The sequence below is a fragment of the Didymosphaeria variabile genome (genome assembly GCF_027946475.1).
Source record: "Didymosphaeria variabile strain IMI 356815 chromosome Unknown scaffold_5, whole genome shotgun sequence".
NCBI lineage: Eukaryota > Fungi > Ascomycota > Dothideomycetes > Pleosporales > Didymosphaeriaceae > Didymosphaeria > Didymosphaeria variabile.
Window position 1 is genome coordinate 446,128 of NW_026611624.1, and position 16,567 is coordinate 462,694.

A 16,567-nucleotide genomic window follows, 5' to 3' on the forward strand; every position below is an offset into this window, starting at 1 on the left:
AGATTGAGATTGTACAAAAAGCGATCGGTTTGGTGCCTGGCTGCAACCGATAGACCAAAGTGTTGAGTGGAAGCCGAGATTAAGAGCTTGGACAGTTGAGCGCCGTGGACGACCTGCCTAATTCCCCAGCCTCGCAAAACGTCACTTACCGAGGCGGAGCACGTGCTGAGCTAACCACATGTGGCGGGCCTTGCGCTTCTGCATGCCTCAGGCATGTTGTACCACAATGCAACACCGCAATTGTAATCCCCGGAGTTCACTAAACATACCGACATATCAAATATGCACGCTCACTGTTTCTACCGAGAGAACGCTGTTGTCATTCCCGCTGTCATCCAAGCTATCGGATCGCGATTGCACTACACCTACAGCGCCTCTGTCTCCGATCTTAGCCTTGCGATCGACACAGCATATGCAGCTGATAGTTTCTAGAGCCATTTAGCTGGCGCTCGATTGATTGAGCGGACACTAAATTGAATGCACTATAAGATTTGTCTATCCACCAGTTGTTGGCTGATGGTGCTTACCGGATTAGATGTGAAGCTCCATCATTCTCTTTGCTCGACTTCATCGAGTGTACACATGTGCCTTTTCAGGCCCTACATCTATAATAATACACGAAACTTCATTCCAGATGGGAAGGCCATCGAAAGGTCAAGTGGTCCGTGCAGTGATTTGGCGATAAGATCGATCTGATAAATCCCGAACATCGGACTGAGAGCTCCACGACTTCGTACCAACTGTGCATTGAAGCCCACGACGTAACCTTGTAGAGAGATTCTACTATCCCCAATCCATTGGCACCTATCTCCAAAGTCATCAACTCTTGCAGACGCGCATAAGTTCCGTCGAGCTTCAAAGACTTACAAAACGCGGGGCCCTCCTGTCCACGACTAGCGGCACCAGCTACCGACTCAATTGTGCACGACCTCTATGTACCCAAATTGATTCTCTAATCTGGTCGATCGAGAAGTTTCCAGTTTCACTAAGAAACAATGGCCCACCCCGGCACCCTCCACCTCTACACCAAAAAGCTCACAGCCTTCGAACACACGCCTTCCAATGCATCCTCCCAACCCCAAAACACCCTCATCTGGATCGGCGGCCTGGGCGATGGACCTCTAGGCGTTAAATACCCCTCCGCCATCTCCAAAGCCTTGCCCAAAAACTGGAGTCTCGCAGAAGTCCTCCTCTCCTCCGCATACGATGGCTGGGGCACAGGCAGTCTCGCACGCGACGCCGAGGAGGTAGGAAAGTGCGTAGCATACTTTAAATCCCTACGTCCAAAGGGCAAGGTCGTGCTCATGGGCCATTCAACCGGGTGTCAGGACGCGATGGAGTATCTCGTCGGAGCTGGTAACTCGGAGCGGGAAAGCATCGAGGGCGCGATTCTGCAGGCTGCAGTGAGCGATCGGGAGGGTTACGGTGCTATTGTCGCTGACGATCCATCATTGGAAGAGAGTCTGAAGGAGACTATCGACCTCGCGACAAAATGGGTCGAGGCCGGCGATGGCGACGCCATTCTTCCTAAGAAAGGGAACAAGGTGCTGGAGATGTTTGAGTCGCCGTGTACGGCGTACCGTGCACACTCTCTACTAGCTAAGGGCGGCGACGATGACTACTTCAGCACTGATCTGGAGGATGTGACGTTGAAGGGTACGTTTGGGAAAATTCCGAGCAGGACGAGGATGATGTTCCTTTGGGGGAGTAAGGATCCGTATATTCCTAAGGCTGTGGATCAAGAAGGTACGTTGAAGAGGTGGGCGAGAATTGTTAAGGAGGGAGGAGGGAGTGTGGATGAAGTGAATGGGGGTGTGATTCAGGATGCGACGCATAACTTGAACGATGATTCAGAGGATGTAGTACAGGATCTTGTGGGTAGGGTGATTAGGTATGTTGAGGGGCTCTAGAAATTTTGATTGTTGGAACGGGGCGTGGTTGCACGTCAGAAGGCAGTAGAGTAGCATGTGGTAGACATTACAGTAATTCTCCGCTCAACCAGCACCCCTATACCATGGACATGCCCTTTCAGTGTGGCAATCAACTCCAGTGGAGTACCCCAACAAAAGAAAGTCATTCTACTACCACCGGGAGTGAGTGCTATATACAATAATGTTATAAAATATCGAGCCAAGGGGACCATCAAGTCCGGTCCGCGTTATGTGAGTGACTAATACGCCTGGAAATGCAACACGCTAGTCCACCAAACCCAGCCTATTCACCTTGCGTACCCCAATACAAAAGGAAACCAGCACACCTTTGCGCCTCAGCTACTCCTCCCAAGCAGCTTTCCCAACTTCGACTTTTTCTTATGCCTGTATACAATCAGTCAATTGCCCGTACAACACGCACAGTGCACTTACGAATTATCATCATCATCCTCCGCCGTCTTCACACTGCTCCCATCCCCACCCCTACTCCCCAACCTCTCCCTCTCCCTCTCCCTATCCTTCATTCTATGACTCGAAAAAGGCGTCAACTGCGTAACATGCCTACTCAAACTGCCAATTACCCCCGCATGGCCCGGCTCCGTCTGATCGACTCTAAACAACTCATCCGCAAACGTTCGTCCATCCTCCACCTCGATGCCCAATCCCTGATCATCGCGCCAGCTACCGCCGAGGATGCTACCGTTCTCGGTGGCGGGCCGTGTGTTGCTGCGGGAAGAATGTATGCTGGTTGATTCCGAATGTTCGGAGAGCGCGGAGAAGGTTGAGGGCGCGCGTCCGGAGGCGAATGAGCGACGTCCGGGGAGCTCGCCGCTCGCGTTGGAGTCTGATTCTCCGGGTGAGTGGTCGCGGATGGAGGCTGAATCCGTGCCAGAGAGATCAGGGGAAGTGGCCATGATCGAACTGCTGTTGGCGATCTGTCGGAGGCGAGATTGTGTGTGCTTCGAGGGCCGGTGATGGCTGAACTTGTTGCCTACGATAGCGCCAGCATGGGAGATGAGAGCGCGGATGACATCGCGCTTTAGCTGTAGCACGAGATCAAGGTTTGAGCAAGTCTTGTTCCGGTACTCCAACGTGGGCAGTTTGAATACGAGGTCGTGGATATCTTCGAAGTTGCGGTTGCCTTTACCCTTGTAGCTGAGACAAAGGACCAGACTGGGTATTCGCGCGTATGCAAGAGTCATGTAGTTAGATGCGCGGCTCATCATCTGTGTAAGGTCATCGTTCCGTTGTTTTTGGGTGACCGCTTTCTTGTCGCTAGTGCCGGTTCGATGCAAAGCGAAACGCCTGGGAGTGCGATCGGACTCAACTGTCGATACAGAGAAAGAAGAATTTGAGCGCGAAACGGCAGTGCCTGGTCGAGGCACGTTGGTAGATGAGCCTCCAAGTGGGTTCATGGCTGAGCTGGGATGGAGCGTACGTCGCATCTCAGTAGCAGTCCGTGACTGCGTCTCGCGGAACAAACGAAGATGATGCAAGGTCGGCCGGGTCTTAGACGAGCGTTGCTCTGGCTTAGGCTGGTGGCTGGGCAGGTGTAAAGTCGGCGTGAGGCGTAACTTCAGGCCTTCGACATCCTCGCCATTGGCGGGTAGTTCCATCTTGGGTGTTTTGGCAGATGCGAGGCTACCACTATCGTCGTCTTCATCATCCTCTAGAGCCATGTGCTTAACGAGTAGGGGCGAGAAAGTGCCATTGCCGTTCTCTCCAGATTTATCTTTGATGCCTGGGAAGATATATTCGAAGAGCTTCTTGCCGATCTGCCACTCTAATGCAACTTTGAGTGGGAACAGATTGATTTCGAAGTGGTCCACAACCGGTATACCCGCAATTGCTTCGAGCATGACCCAATGCACCCTGAGCATCTTCGTGTCCTGCCCATCGGAGGAGCTCGGACGGCTAGCTTCAAGATATGGTGAGATCATCTTGGGGTAGATAGCGTTAGGCATAAGATTGAGACCAACAATGTGTTCAATCTCAACCGAATTCAGGTTTGACCCATCGTTGTTGTCTGTGCGATCGAAGAGGGCGTTCTTGATTTGGAACTCGGCAAGCGACGTCTGACCCTCCTGCAAGAGATGCCAGACGATTTCCGAAGCAGTGATGTACCATCTCAGTGTTCCCGTCAGTTCTTTGGCCTGCGCGCGGTCGTCATTTCTTCGTTGTGCGGTCGTGATCGCTTTCATGACAAAGAAGAGCTCATCCTCAAACACAGCTAGATCTTTCTCAACCTCGATGCGGTCATTCCAGCCCTTCTTGTCCAGAAACTTCTCATTGATCTGAAACACGGTCTTGATCTCTTCTAACTGGCGAATGCGCTCTTGAAGACCAATTACGAGATCAGGCGCGCCACTGAGGTTGCTGAAGTCAGATGCAAGCATGATCTTCTCAAGCCTTTCGTTGCGTGTCTTTTCCAGCGGCTCATTGTAGAGTAAAAGATCTATGACGATGATGTACATTGCATAGTACTGACGTGAGTTGCATAGAGCACGGATATGGGGGAAGTCAACCCAGATATGATCGATGCGGCTTTCCATGCTCTTTCGTTTGGAAGCCGAGTCACCACCAGAGACGTCATCGTTGTACTTCAGACGCAATGGATTATACTTATCAAGTCGCATACTGGCCGATGTACGTTCTACCACACGCTGAAAGCCGTACGGATGTGTCTTAAAATCGAACATGACCTCGAAAGGCACCCATGGTGGCCATGCGGTTCCGGCTGGTGCTCCATACGTGCTTCCAGAATACATGTGAATGTCTTCAGAACCGAAGATTTTCGAGTTGGTCACGAAGATCTGTAAACTGTCCATGGAAGCTGTAAATCTTCGCTGAACCAGGCCGGAAACATCGTCCATGACACGATCCTTGTCCATGATCTGGATGACCTTGAGTTGCATACCCTTTGCTGTTACGAGAACAGCCGCTTTTGTGTTCTTGTCGCTTTGGAGTTGAATTTGAGGAGCGATCAAGCGAACGATATACGCGTTTTGAGCGAGATAATCGAGGGAGACGTCGTCCTCGGCGTTGTTCGAAGCGTTGTTCGGACCGGATGACTTGCTTTGGTCCTCTTCGGCGTTGTCGGCCTCAATGAACTTCTTGCCGTCGCTCAAAAGCTGTTCGATTTGACTCTCGATGGTATCTTCCTCGTCCTCTTGAGGCTCCATCGGCCTATGCTCGGGTCCGGGTGTAGACGAGGATTTTCGCAACTTGTCTTGCTCCTCCACTATGTCTAGAATGAACTTGACCGCCCTTCGCGACATGTAGTATACAAAACCACGGCGCTGGCTGACTTGGTGTATGTAACGCAATATGATGTTGCGGAGGGAGTTGTTCCACTTCAAATGCACGTTATGAATGATGAAGCGGTTGTTGAAATCGCTGATATAGTCGGCATGCTGTGCGCCTTCCGAAGGTTTAGCGCCACCCTCTGCTCCATCGTAATCCTCACGTGCTTCGTAGTACTCATCTTCTCCCTCGTCCGCTCCATTTGGTACAGCGTGTCTGTCGCCTGACTTCAATCTTTCGATCAAGCTGTGATGCATCGTATGCAGGAAGTTCATTTTCCTTCTCAGAAACTCGGCATGATTTTGCAAAATGGACAGCTGGTGGCGTAGATCTTCCTGATTCTCGGGTTCGCGAATTATCTTCAGCTCATGATCACCGATGGCGCGTTCGTTGTGCGCTGTTTGCTCTTTTACGCGCTGGATCCGCTGCTCAATGAGGTAGCACTGCACTCGGCGTGGGTCGTTGCGAGCGGACATCACACAGTGATGTGTTGGCTCCTTTCCGAAGGGGCTTGTGCGGTGAGGATCTCCAGATATGTTGTCTGCGTGGTCGGTCTGGCGGAAGTAGGTAAAGCGCGGAGCAAAGGCTAATGGTAGGATCTGCGTTTCTGGGTTATGCTCCGAAGGTAAAACCCATCCCAGTTCCACAAAGTCGTCCATGTCCACCCAGCCCCAATCGTTATCCGGAATGGTAAATTTGGACAAATCTGCTCTGGCGTTCTCTTGATTGTAATCCGCAATCGTCTCGGCGTTGGCATTTTCTACATCATCTTCTGCTGTACCGCCAATTCTTGCCGAAACAGCACGAACGTCGGTCCTTATTAGATCAAGTTGAACCTGATTAATCCGCATACCCGTCGTTTGGTTTTGCTTGCTGTCTTCTTGTGCCTTAGGTGCCTGTACAATGGTCCTGAACTCCTCTCGCCGCTGATGCAAATCGAGCATGAAGCTGTCTAGGCGCGCCTTCAGCCCAGTGGCAGCAACATCACCCCTTCCGTAATCTTCCGCATCTTTATGTTTGTATACATGACTCATATACAATGGCGAAAGTAAAAGGTTGTACTTGATGGTTGCCAGATGTCGGCCAAACTTCTTGCTTGACTTTTCAATTCCTGGCCACAGTGCACCTTGTCTGATAGGCAGAGACATGGCACCTGAGAACATGGACCACCAGTTGTAGAAGTGTGTGAAGAAACGTGGAGTAAGATGGACGCTGTTGTATGTTTTCGAGGGTTCCAGATTACCAACGGACCACTCGCGGTCGTGGGGAGCTGCGATGGCAATAGACATATGAATGTGATGACTTCGGAACCCACGGAACGCATCATACGCCTGTCACAATCAGCAAATGACCAATCTATAACCGTACAACTTTCTCACCTTGCCATCGCTCGGATGAGCATGCGTCGGATGCTTCAAGACAATGTCGTAATGTGGGCTGAACTCGAACGATCTACCACCTCCATCGAGATTCCGCTCAAAGACCAATCCAGCTACCCAGCGGACATTGCCGTTCAGTTTCATGATGGTCTTCTTGAAGATTGCAAGCTGCTTGTAGCTAGAAATGCTAGACGACCCCTCAAAGTGAGTAGTGGGTTGTTCTAATTCGGCTTCTTGACGTGCATAGTGGCCGAGATCTGGTATTGCTAGTACGTAGCTACCGCTGTTGACGGCCAAAAAGTTTCGTGGATCCTCGTCTTCGGCAAGGCTCAGTTGTACGTCATTCTGCCAACACATGACAAACCCTGCGCCATGACCGGTGACCATGTAAGGATCGCGAGAGCCTTGGGTTACATTAGCACCTTTAATTCAACAGGGAAAGACGGCATACCTTTGAGGATTAGGTGAACGTCGCCGTCGCCTTTCCACGACACGTTGATACGCGAATGGAAGGTGAGTCTAATCTTGTCCCAGAAACCGACCCTCTCTGAAGGATCAACAGCAGGCTTGGTGAAATTTTCAATGACCTGCATCATATCCTGTATCGCAGGTTGGTACGATGTGCCCCAAGTGATGCGCGTCGGATGTGACGAGTTGATATCAATCTTCATATCTGAGTATGTCTTGACTGGTGCTACTGTCCGCCGGACGTCGACCTCGAAACCGCCAGTCTTTGCACCGGATGAGGTATGTTCCTCTGGAACCACGACTACTCTACACACTCTCGTAGATTCCATGTCTCTGAACTCTTCTGCAATGACAAAATCAGTCTTCAGAGAAACGCTAGGCAGTCTAGATGACTGCGAAGGTCGCAAAGCTGGGAAATGGAGTAGCGGAAGCGGGTAGTCGCGAAGCTGGATTTTGGCCTCGCCCATGTTCAGCTGTACATGCATCGGGACGAGAAGCGAGTATTGCATGTCAACAGGCATGCCTTTCCCTACCCTGTGTAGGAATTTGGGATACTCCGACAGGGCAAATGAAGGTTTGTCGATGGTGAGATCCAGATCGCTGACGATGAGGCTGCCAAGTGCAGGCCGGTGTGGGATAGCCATGATGGTTTCTTTCGAGTACGCATCATCCGGAACTTCATCGAGACCCCAGAATATCGAGCGTATATCGCCCATGGAGCGAGTCTGACATGTTAGAGCGTGATCGATACGCTTCCTCCATGTCTGAGCATTGAGACGATTGAGTTTCTCGCGTGCTTCTTCAATACTGGTACGCGCTTTGCTGCTGAGGCCAGTATAGCCATCTTTGTCGTAACGCATTGGATGATCCGAACCACGTCTACGCGCAGAATCCGGGGATCCAGGATCGCTCTGGTCTTCAGTCTTACTGCGAAGCGTAGTATCCTTCCTCCGTACCTTACTCCGTCCCCGATGCGTGTGGGCAGACCTAGCGCGCTGGCGAGTATTTCCCCGTCGTTCTTCCTCTTGATGGAGCTTTTTTACCTTCAGGTCAAACGCTTGCTCTCGAGCAAGTCGTTGCTTTTGTTCCATTAGACCATATCGATATATCACTCCCAGCTTCCATTCGAATGAGCCATCCTCAATTTCGAAGAGAACAGCCCGGCTTCGAAGGGAGATCTTCGGCACATGTTTCGGCCCTTCAGGCTCCTTGTTTAGAACATACTTGTTAGAACCGGTCCTAAACCGGAAGTGAAGCTGTTTGATGGTCTTGGCAACGTTGGCAATATTGTCAAATATCTTATGCATAACCAGTTGATGTGGAACGGCGATGCGGATAGCATCTGCAACGATATCAAAGGATTTATCCTCAGTGATTGTGTTTCCATATCTTCTCTTTGACTTGCGATAGTCCATTCGCAAAGATTTGACACTGACGATACGACTCCACACTCGCTTCACATGAGGGCTTTCTGCATATAGCCTCACAAGCCGCGCACGAAGAAACGGATTCGTCCATCTATGTCGGCCAGCCTCGAGACCATAGATGTGTACCATAAGCGGTGGATCTGCCGGCATGTCTGCCTTGAACTGCATGAAATTCGCTTTGACGTCCAAAGTCAGAGCTTCCCGCTTCAGCCCTGTTTCGGGATCGATATCGTCGCCGTCCATTGAAGGTATCTTGAGGTGGTGGGGCGTCCTCGGTGATACTGGGGCTTGCTCTTCCTGTCCAGCAAATGCCACATTGAAGGAGTGCTTCAGTACCATGGTGGCGACACCCATAGCGAAATGCCTGTATAGCGAGTAATGGAAGAACAAACTCTGACAGAAAGAGTGGACGTGGAAAATGGGCCCTTGCTTGTCTGTGGATGTACTCCAAGCGACTTCCATCCGAGGAAAAGCCAGAAACGGATCGGCCTCCCATTGATCGTCAGCTTCCAATACGAAGCCTTCAAAGCCTTGCAAATGGACGGCAAGTCGTCTGCCATCAGTCGGATCACCTGGTTTTCGGGGAGATTTTGGTGAAGACGGCGTTGTCGGTCGTAGGATGTATTCATCCCGATTGACTGTCCGACTTGCGGCCCGCCTGCGGATGGGGCGGGCTTCACTGCCGTCGCCTTTGCTTTGTCGGTACTCTGCAGTCCAAGACTCTAGGTGCAGACCAATACCCCTAGCATGCTTTGACACCTCCGGGTCGACGCCTGCAATTTCGATGTTGAAGTCAGAGCCCTGAAGCTGTATATGAGATAGCCACGAGGGCAATCGTCGTAAGAAGTTCAAACCCCTCTTTCGAGGCCCACCGCGCCTTCGCTGCACGTCTTTTTGGGCTTGAGCCACGATTTGGCGTAGACCTTCGCTGATTTCCGAGCGCACGATGAAGACAGAGAACGTTTGTAAGTTTCCATTGACGACTACAACAGGGTCAGGTGAAGCGCTGAGTTGCATTTTGAGCTCGACATGATCCGTTAACAGCAGGTTGTGCTTGTCGCTAGAAGCGGTCTGGTAATAAAGTCGTTGCGAATTGATGCGGAAAGTTGAACTGATACCATAGTGCAATTCAGCATCGGCCGCATGGGAAGATTCCATGTCCAGTGAAACCGACGAAGACGCTGAGATAAGGAGGTCAAACTCATCAGTATCCTTCTTCGTCGATTCGGTAGGAGGCAAGGTCACGCGAATGACCGGTTCATGAATAGATAGTTTAATGCTGGCTTTGGGCAATAACCTGCGGATCATGCGTCTTCGATCCCGCAATTTATTAGGAGGCTTTCGCCGCATTTCGTAGTTGCGAGTCATGGCAAGTAATATTGGTAGATGTTTAGGGTCAAGGTCGACGGACGGGGACGTGATGACAAGGTTGGCGAACAGTATGTTGGTGTTCCGCTCGGCCACATTCTTGTCTTTAGAGAACTGAATAGTCTTGGAGGGCAGTGTCGTATTGAGCGTCATGGTGGCCATAGGAATGTAGAGAAGGCGTTCGGGGTGACCTTGTCCATCGTCAAGTCCAACTGAGATGGAGATTGCAGCAAGAAGAGCTTGGTGAGCAATGTCATTAGGTGAGAAGTACATAAGATGGGCGGGGCTTCGAGGATCGAGACGAAGTAGGTCGATGCTGACTTCCTTCATGGACATGTTTAGGTACACAGGAGGATCAGAACCTGAGCCAATATTGATGCGCCTAGTCAGGCCGAACAGGCTTATAGCAAACTGGAATTCTTGTATACCGCGAAGGATAGAACTGGCGAATTCGCGCGAGTCGGCTACGGTGCGTACAATTTCTTCTTCGGGGCTTGTAGATTGGCCAAGCTCCCGGAAAGCGTCTCCAAGCGATGTGTTGGACCTTGCGTGCCTAATGGGTGCAGCGGCACGACACTTCTTGGCCCGCTCTACACAGAGCTTGACTTCGTCGTATGGAATGCTCAGCCGACCCAGCTTCAGGGCAATGGAAGCATCACGCAAGCCATCCAGTTCCTTGTACAGCATGCCGTGGACATTGAGTGTGCATTGGTCAAGGATTTCCAAGGACTCCCCGCCCTCCGGAGTGAACAGGATGCTGCGAACGGTGAAGAGCCACTCGGCGGGCCGATGCTCGTTGTTTTGCTTTGGCTTGTGGTGATTGAAGAGGCGACTCCGGTCGACCGTCTTGCGGCGCGTATCCACAGCCATGGTGAAACTGCCGACCTGCAGCGAACCAACGTCTACAATGGCCAGCGTGCTTGTTGTTGCTACCAAGTCCACCATCTTGATCCATTTTATTTTGCGATGCAGACGCTTAATCCGCTCCTTGACATTGGTCAAACGTTCCCAAGTCCGGCTCCTCTGGCTGTCCTCGTCGGCCGTGTCCCCTGTGTCTTCCCCATCCACTGCAATATCTGGCGTCTTCTTCTCGTCCTTCTTGTCTGCCGAACCATTCGCCCATTTTGCCCAAGCGCTCTTTTTCCGCGGTTTGTCGCCCAAAGTTTTCAGATCCACGGTCACAGTAAGTTCGCTAAGTACGATGCTGAGCCACGTGGGCTGCGCAAAGGTCGGACGATGGAGGGTAAGGCCGAGGCCCCGTACTTCGATGCGTAAGCCATCTTTTGGCGTGAAAGCTATTCGGCGGAGCCCAGATACACCTAGTCGTTGGATAGACACACCGGTGACTACGCGAATGAAAGCGAATAGCACAAAGGATAGCAGGTATACCAGCAGGAGCAGCCCCGCGGCAAGCTGGACAGTCGGTAGCACCATTGCGCCTCACCCGGCTTCCATGCGTCTCGCCCAAGGTTATGGTATAGTAATAGCGCGTGAGCACGCGACATGCGTCCGAGGTTCGAGGAGAGACGGCCTGAACATACTCGAGGGTACGGTTACTGTAGGACCAGCATGCGGGCGGAGAAGAGTTGCAGAGGCGGAGATAGGGCGCGAAGAGTGCGGCGGCGTACGGAGCCTCCGGGAAGGCTATGTTTGCACTTTCCCTTCGCCTTAGCACCAGGGGCGAACTCTGTCAAGCGAGTGCGGGCTGCTCATGGGCGTCGTTTGTGGGCTGGGCTCGCTGTGGACACTGTATTGTGCATGCACGTCAGACTGCAGCGGTTGTCCATGCCCAAATTCGCGATCACCCCGGTCGGATGGGCGCTCGGACCATCCGATCGAACCTCAGTTCGACGTCGAATCAACCTACGAAGTACTTCATCACCCGCAATGATCCGAAGTTTATCTGTGAATGCGTTCAAGCCTACAGTGCCATTGAGTATCACTTAACATCAAGCCACTACTAGAGAGCCTTCTAGAAGGAAGGCCCGTCGCCATGGCCCACTAACAACCAACAGCCACTCGGGTCAGGGACGTTAAGACGTACTAATGCAAAGAAAATCGGTGGCTTTGTCCCATGTCACCCCAGGTCACCTACACAAGAACTTCCATCGATAAAATAACCTCGAAGACCCAACGGCTCGTCCCGAGCAATGCCAGTGGCATACTTTGATGTTTCCCACCTTTGCATCGAAGTTCCAATACAAGACAGCACCATATGGATCCAGAAGGAGCAAACTAATAACTCTGTCTCCCAAAATTTCGGAAAGAGATTGTCGTGGCTCAGGTGCTAACGAGTGAGCTCACAAGTAGGAATTGTCACGTCTCCTTCGCCTCACTAGTCAAAGTTGCCTGCTCCCTCCCATTCTGCTTCCACGTCCAATCATCCAAGCTAAGCTCGACACCGTACCAGACTCAACATCCATCCGTTCGTTCTCCCCCCTCCTTGAAGACATTGCACATGGTCTTATGATATCCCTCGGAACCTGGATCCTCTGTACACACTCGTAGAAACACCATCGACCAGCTCCGCTACATGTCGCCAGAATATTGCCAGAACGTCGCCGTGGATCTCCTTCTTTTCGAACTTCCAGGTCCCCACCTCAAGCAGGTACACCGGGGTGCGCCACAGGCAGCGAATGTCTTATCCACCTCACCATAGTCGCTTGACATAGTGCACAATATGAGGACCTTGTTTAGCTGTGGGATGTACGTTGCGGTCCTAAAGTCCGTTACCAGAAACACGTCCTCAGAATATCCGTAGATGAAAAAATCGGAATGCCCCACAGCTTGCGACGCTCCAGTGGGAGACGATTACGTCGTTGTAGATTCGAAAGTTTGACGTAGGAGTCTTCGTGCACCCCTGCTATCTTGACCACGGTGCCATCGGGAAGCTCAGTCGTCTTTTGACCCCAGCGCATATTGCACCAGATGGGCCCGTCGCACACGTGCGGGTAACATTGCCTTCTCCGGTTCGCTCTCATCCTCTCTGTCGTTCTCGGGCTCATTTTCGGTCTCGGTCTCGGTTTCGGTTTCGCTACCGGCATAGCCATCTAGCTCCTGGGACTATGATTTATGGGCGTCCTCGTAGTCTAAATCCGTGGGTCGCACCCGCAATGTACATGACGTTTATCGTGAGAAGTTGGATATTAAGATGAGAAGGGGTTGGTAAGCAGAATCTGACCTGCTGATGTACTCCCAGTGGGGGCATGACAAGACAGGTGAAGGAGCGACCAGAAGTAAGGATTGGCTCCAAGTGAAGTACTGACTGAACGAAGACTGGGTTGTGGCGCTGCAAAGCGCCTGGTAACACTCGCTCGTAGAGCAGTGGTACATCTGTAGCGTCAGCCAGCTTCACATACCTCCAACATCAGAGCAACAACCAGGAGAGATTTGCGCTACTTCTCAGGTTAGTTACGATTTGACAATTGCCTGAAACTCCCAAACTCAGCCCCTCCGAGCACCCTACAGCCCTTCAATCACCCTTGGTAGCAGAACCTCATTATACGCCCACAGTATCGTCGAGAACCCTGCACTAAACGCAGCCCCGGTATACCACGTCGCTCTCCTCCCCTGCAGCGCGTTCTGTCTTGCAATGAACCCTTTCCTCAATTCCTCTCTTGAGACTCTTGAATGCATCAGCCCATGATTCGCAAAATAAGGAAACGCTGTAGTCCCATTCGAACCATTGACCGTCCCAGCTTTTACCATATTCTCAATCGACCCCGAAATGAGAGCCTGCATGCTCTCATCATTATCTTCCTGCGTCCCGATTGCCGTGAACGCAAAGAGATCCTCACCACCTCCAGGCTGATGACCGATCTTCCCAACCTGCGCTGGAAGTGGATACGCAGAATAATTCGACCCGGGAGCACCCGGCAGCGTATTCGTCCAAGAATTAAATCCCTTCAAGCTCGGGTGTTGAACCAGACCAGCATACACACTCGAAAAGCTCAACTTCCCCAGGACCTCTCCCTCCTCCTCATCCAGGTCAAAAACCGCCATCGCAACCGGGCTGGGCTCAAATGCCACCAATAACCTTTTCGCCACTATCTCCGTCTCGTTCCCGTCCCTGTGCTTCACTCGCACGCTTACACCGCTCTCGTTCCTAGAACACCCTACGACGATGCTGTTGTACAGCACATCATCCCCTAAAAGCTCAGCCACGCGCTCATACAGCTCATGCAGATTCCCACTGCTCGGCACCATAGCGCGACTCTGGCCGAGCATCGCCCGCGCCATCACGAGGCCGGATGCTTGCATCACGTACAGCGTAGGCACTTTCAGAAAATCGCCCACGCCCATAACCGTGCTATCCCAGAGTTTCGGCACCGCAGCTTGTAAATCGTACTTTTCCACGAATTCTCCGAAATCCATGACGAGATCTTCGGGTATATCTTCTCCGGCGGAAGGGAAGTTGAAGAAGCCGGGGAGCATGAGGGCGGCGTATTTTTCGCAGAGGGCGAGGTATTTGGACAGGGCGGTCTGGTAGGCTTCGGTGGATGGGGGAGTGTAGGAGGGGACGGGGAGGCCGGTGGTGAAGTCGATGTAGTGGGGGTGAGGGTTTCGAATTGCATGGAGCCGTTTGTGTCTACACCCATCCTGTGCGGGAAAGATGTTGTGTCCAGATATTCCATCCAGGCCTGGACGCCGATGTTGATGGGTTTGCCGGTCTCGGGGTTGCGGTAGACGGTGGTGTGGCCTCCCTTGGGGAGTGATGGTTAGTCTCGCGTGGGAGAAGCTGGGAGAGGATGGCGTACCAATTGACTACTTCTCTCAACAACGGCGACGGTTTTATTGTGGTCGCGCAGCCATACTGCAGCATGGGAGCCTGCTGCTCCACCGCCGACGATGACGACGTCTCGAGTTATGACATCGACAGCGAGTATTGAGAGAACAAACGTGCTTAGTAGAAGAGCAAGGCTTCTGAATATGTGGCCGCGCATGGCTGAATTCCGCAGTACACCTTTGTTCGTTTCTAACCGAATCGCTGAGTAAAATTCGGCCAAAGATGTTTGATCAGACAATGACAGAAATGGAACATGCAACGGTGAATCTGAGTTAATGTTCAAAGATTGAAAAGGCTCACTGCGCAGATCATATCCAACGTCGTGAGATTGAGTCGCTTAGCAATAATCGGTGAGAGAAATCGCCAGTACTATAAACGTGGGACCTGCGCAACACGAAATATAAGATACTGATATGGTAGTAGATGTGGAGGTATGTACATGCGGTCAACTTAGCCTAATGGCGGCTCTCTAGACGGGCTTGGAGATGGAAAACCAAGGAACTTGTGCCCCACAAGCTCGGCGTGAGTATCCTTAGAAAAAGGTCGCGGCTATCATATAGGTAATTACGCAGTAGAGGATGCTGACAGACGCGGGCCCTATCCGCACTGCTCCCGAATTGGTTTTTACGCGTAAACGCAGTGTCGTTAAAGTCATATCTCGTCTATACCCACCCTATAGCTTTTGTCTAAGCCTTTTTATTTTCTGCCGGGACCTCTTCCGGTACATTCCCCTTCCCAACATTATCAAGCGTGATCTCTCCCTTAAAATCACCAGGTGTATGCATGAAATTGGCCCTGAGCGGAGTTACGCTCGTGTATCCCTGTGCAACCGCCCACCCATCGTTCCCTGGCTCGCTCTGCTCCACACTCTCATACACGTCCTTGAAGTGCGGTGACCACTTAAAGTGCTTATGTGCGTATCGTATGTGTCCCCCAACAGGCGTCTCTCTTCCACTGTCACGGCCCGATTCGCCACCAAGCAACTCCTTCCGGCCTAGCTTTTCTTCCTGTTTCCGTATTTGCGCCTCGATATCTGAGGGCGAGTCGTCGCTTTCAGAAGGGACTTCGATGGGTTGGAAACAGGATCCTGACTTCCAAGCGTTTTGCAGCATATTTGTCCAGAGGATCTTCTTTTGCCCAACGTTTTCAACTAGCGGCACGTTAACCGAGTATAGGTGTGTGTCGGGATTCCAAGTATCGAAGAGGTGTTGTATGAGTCGTGCGGAGAGCTCGGATGCTCCTGATATTATCGCCGCATCGTGGTTGCGGTCGAAGAAGGCGTAACTGAGCGCAATGGACTTGTAATTACATACTGCCGCCTCCATAGCTCCGCCAATAGTCCCACTACTCAAGCTGAATACAGCCGTGCTGTTCCTCCCATAGTTTGGTCCCGACACGACCAAGTCTATGGGACCTCTGCTCTTAAAATAATGGAATAGGCCAATTTGGACACAGGATGCGGGCGTGCTGTCGACGAGAACCCATTCTTCGTCTGTGGAGGAGTCAGGAAGAGGACGTGTATGAGTCGTGCCGCTATTGAGGAGGCGACCGTTTTCGCTGCGAAGAGGTAGTGGGCGGAAGTATGTTGGCTTGATAGAGTGGCCGACGAGATGGGCTTTGCCTATCCAAGAGCGCTGCGTATGCGGGAGGACGACGGAGACGGTATGACCATGAGATTGGAGGGTCGAAACTGTCTCTTATCAATTCCAATTCAAGCAGGATAGGGATGAAGCGCAGGTACCTAGCGAATGCACGTATGGCGAGGATTGGTCTGAAGGCGGGCCATCGTCGTTAGTGACCTACGTTTGGTTACGAACGAGATACCGTGGAGTAAGCACCATTGACTCACGAGAATGTGCATGGTGGTTTTCGAGGTTTTCTAGGAAAAGCCGAGGATATTTGTGT

At 51.8% G+C, this 16,567-nt stretch overlaps 4 protein-coding genes across 4 annotated transcripts; 1 reads left to right on the plus strand and 3 right to left on the minus strand.

Moving 5' to 3' along the window:
• Positions 1-995: 995 nt before the first annotated feature.
• On the plus strand, positions 996-1,910 carry N0V89_006602 (uncharacterized protein; the record flags this gene model as incomplete). Its single annotated transcript, XM_056215372.1, has 1 exon — positions 996-1,910. One exon carries the CDS (start codon positions 996-998, stop codon positions 1,908-1,910), a length of 915 nt encoding a protein of 304 aa, XP_056069619.1.
• A 356-nt stretch (positions 1,911-2,266) lies between these two features.
• FMP27 (Protein SABRE) lies at positions 2,267-11,310 on the minus strand (the record flags this gene model as incomplete). Its single annotated transcript, XM_056215373.1, has 4 exons — positions 2,267-2,315; positions 2,364-6,565; positions 6,614-7,017; positions 7,065-11,310. 4 exons carry the CDS (start codon positions 11,308-11,310, stop codon positions 2,267-2,269), a joined length of 8,901 nt encoding a protein of 2,966 aa, XP_056069620.1.
• Positions 11,311-13,338: 2,028 nt separating this feature from the next.
• Positions 13,339-14,474, minus strand: N0V89_006604 (uncharacterized protein; the record flags this gene model as incomplete). The annotated part of the gene is made up of 2 exons (XM_056215374.1): positions 13,339-14,366; positions 14,471-14,474. The coding sequence occupies 2 exons, from the start codon at positions 14,472-14,474 to the stop codon at positions 13,339-13,341; spliced, it is 1,032 nt and encodes a 343-aa protein (XP_056069621.1).
• Positions 14,475-15,348: 874 nt separating this feature from the next.
• On the minus strand, positions 15,349-16,523 carry N0V89_006605 (uncharacterized protein; the record flags this gene model as incomplete). The annotated part of the gene is made up of 3 exons (XM_056215375.1): positions 15,349-16,352; positions 16,404-16,461; positions 16,512-16,523. 3 exons carry the CDS (start codon positions 16,521-16,523, stop codon positions 15,349-15,351), a joined length of 1,074 nt encoding a protein of 357 aa, XP_056069622.1.
• Positions 16,524-16,567: the final 44 nt, after the last annotated feature.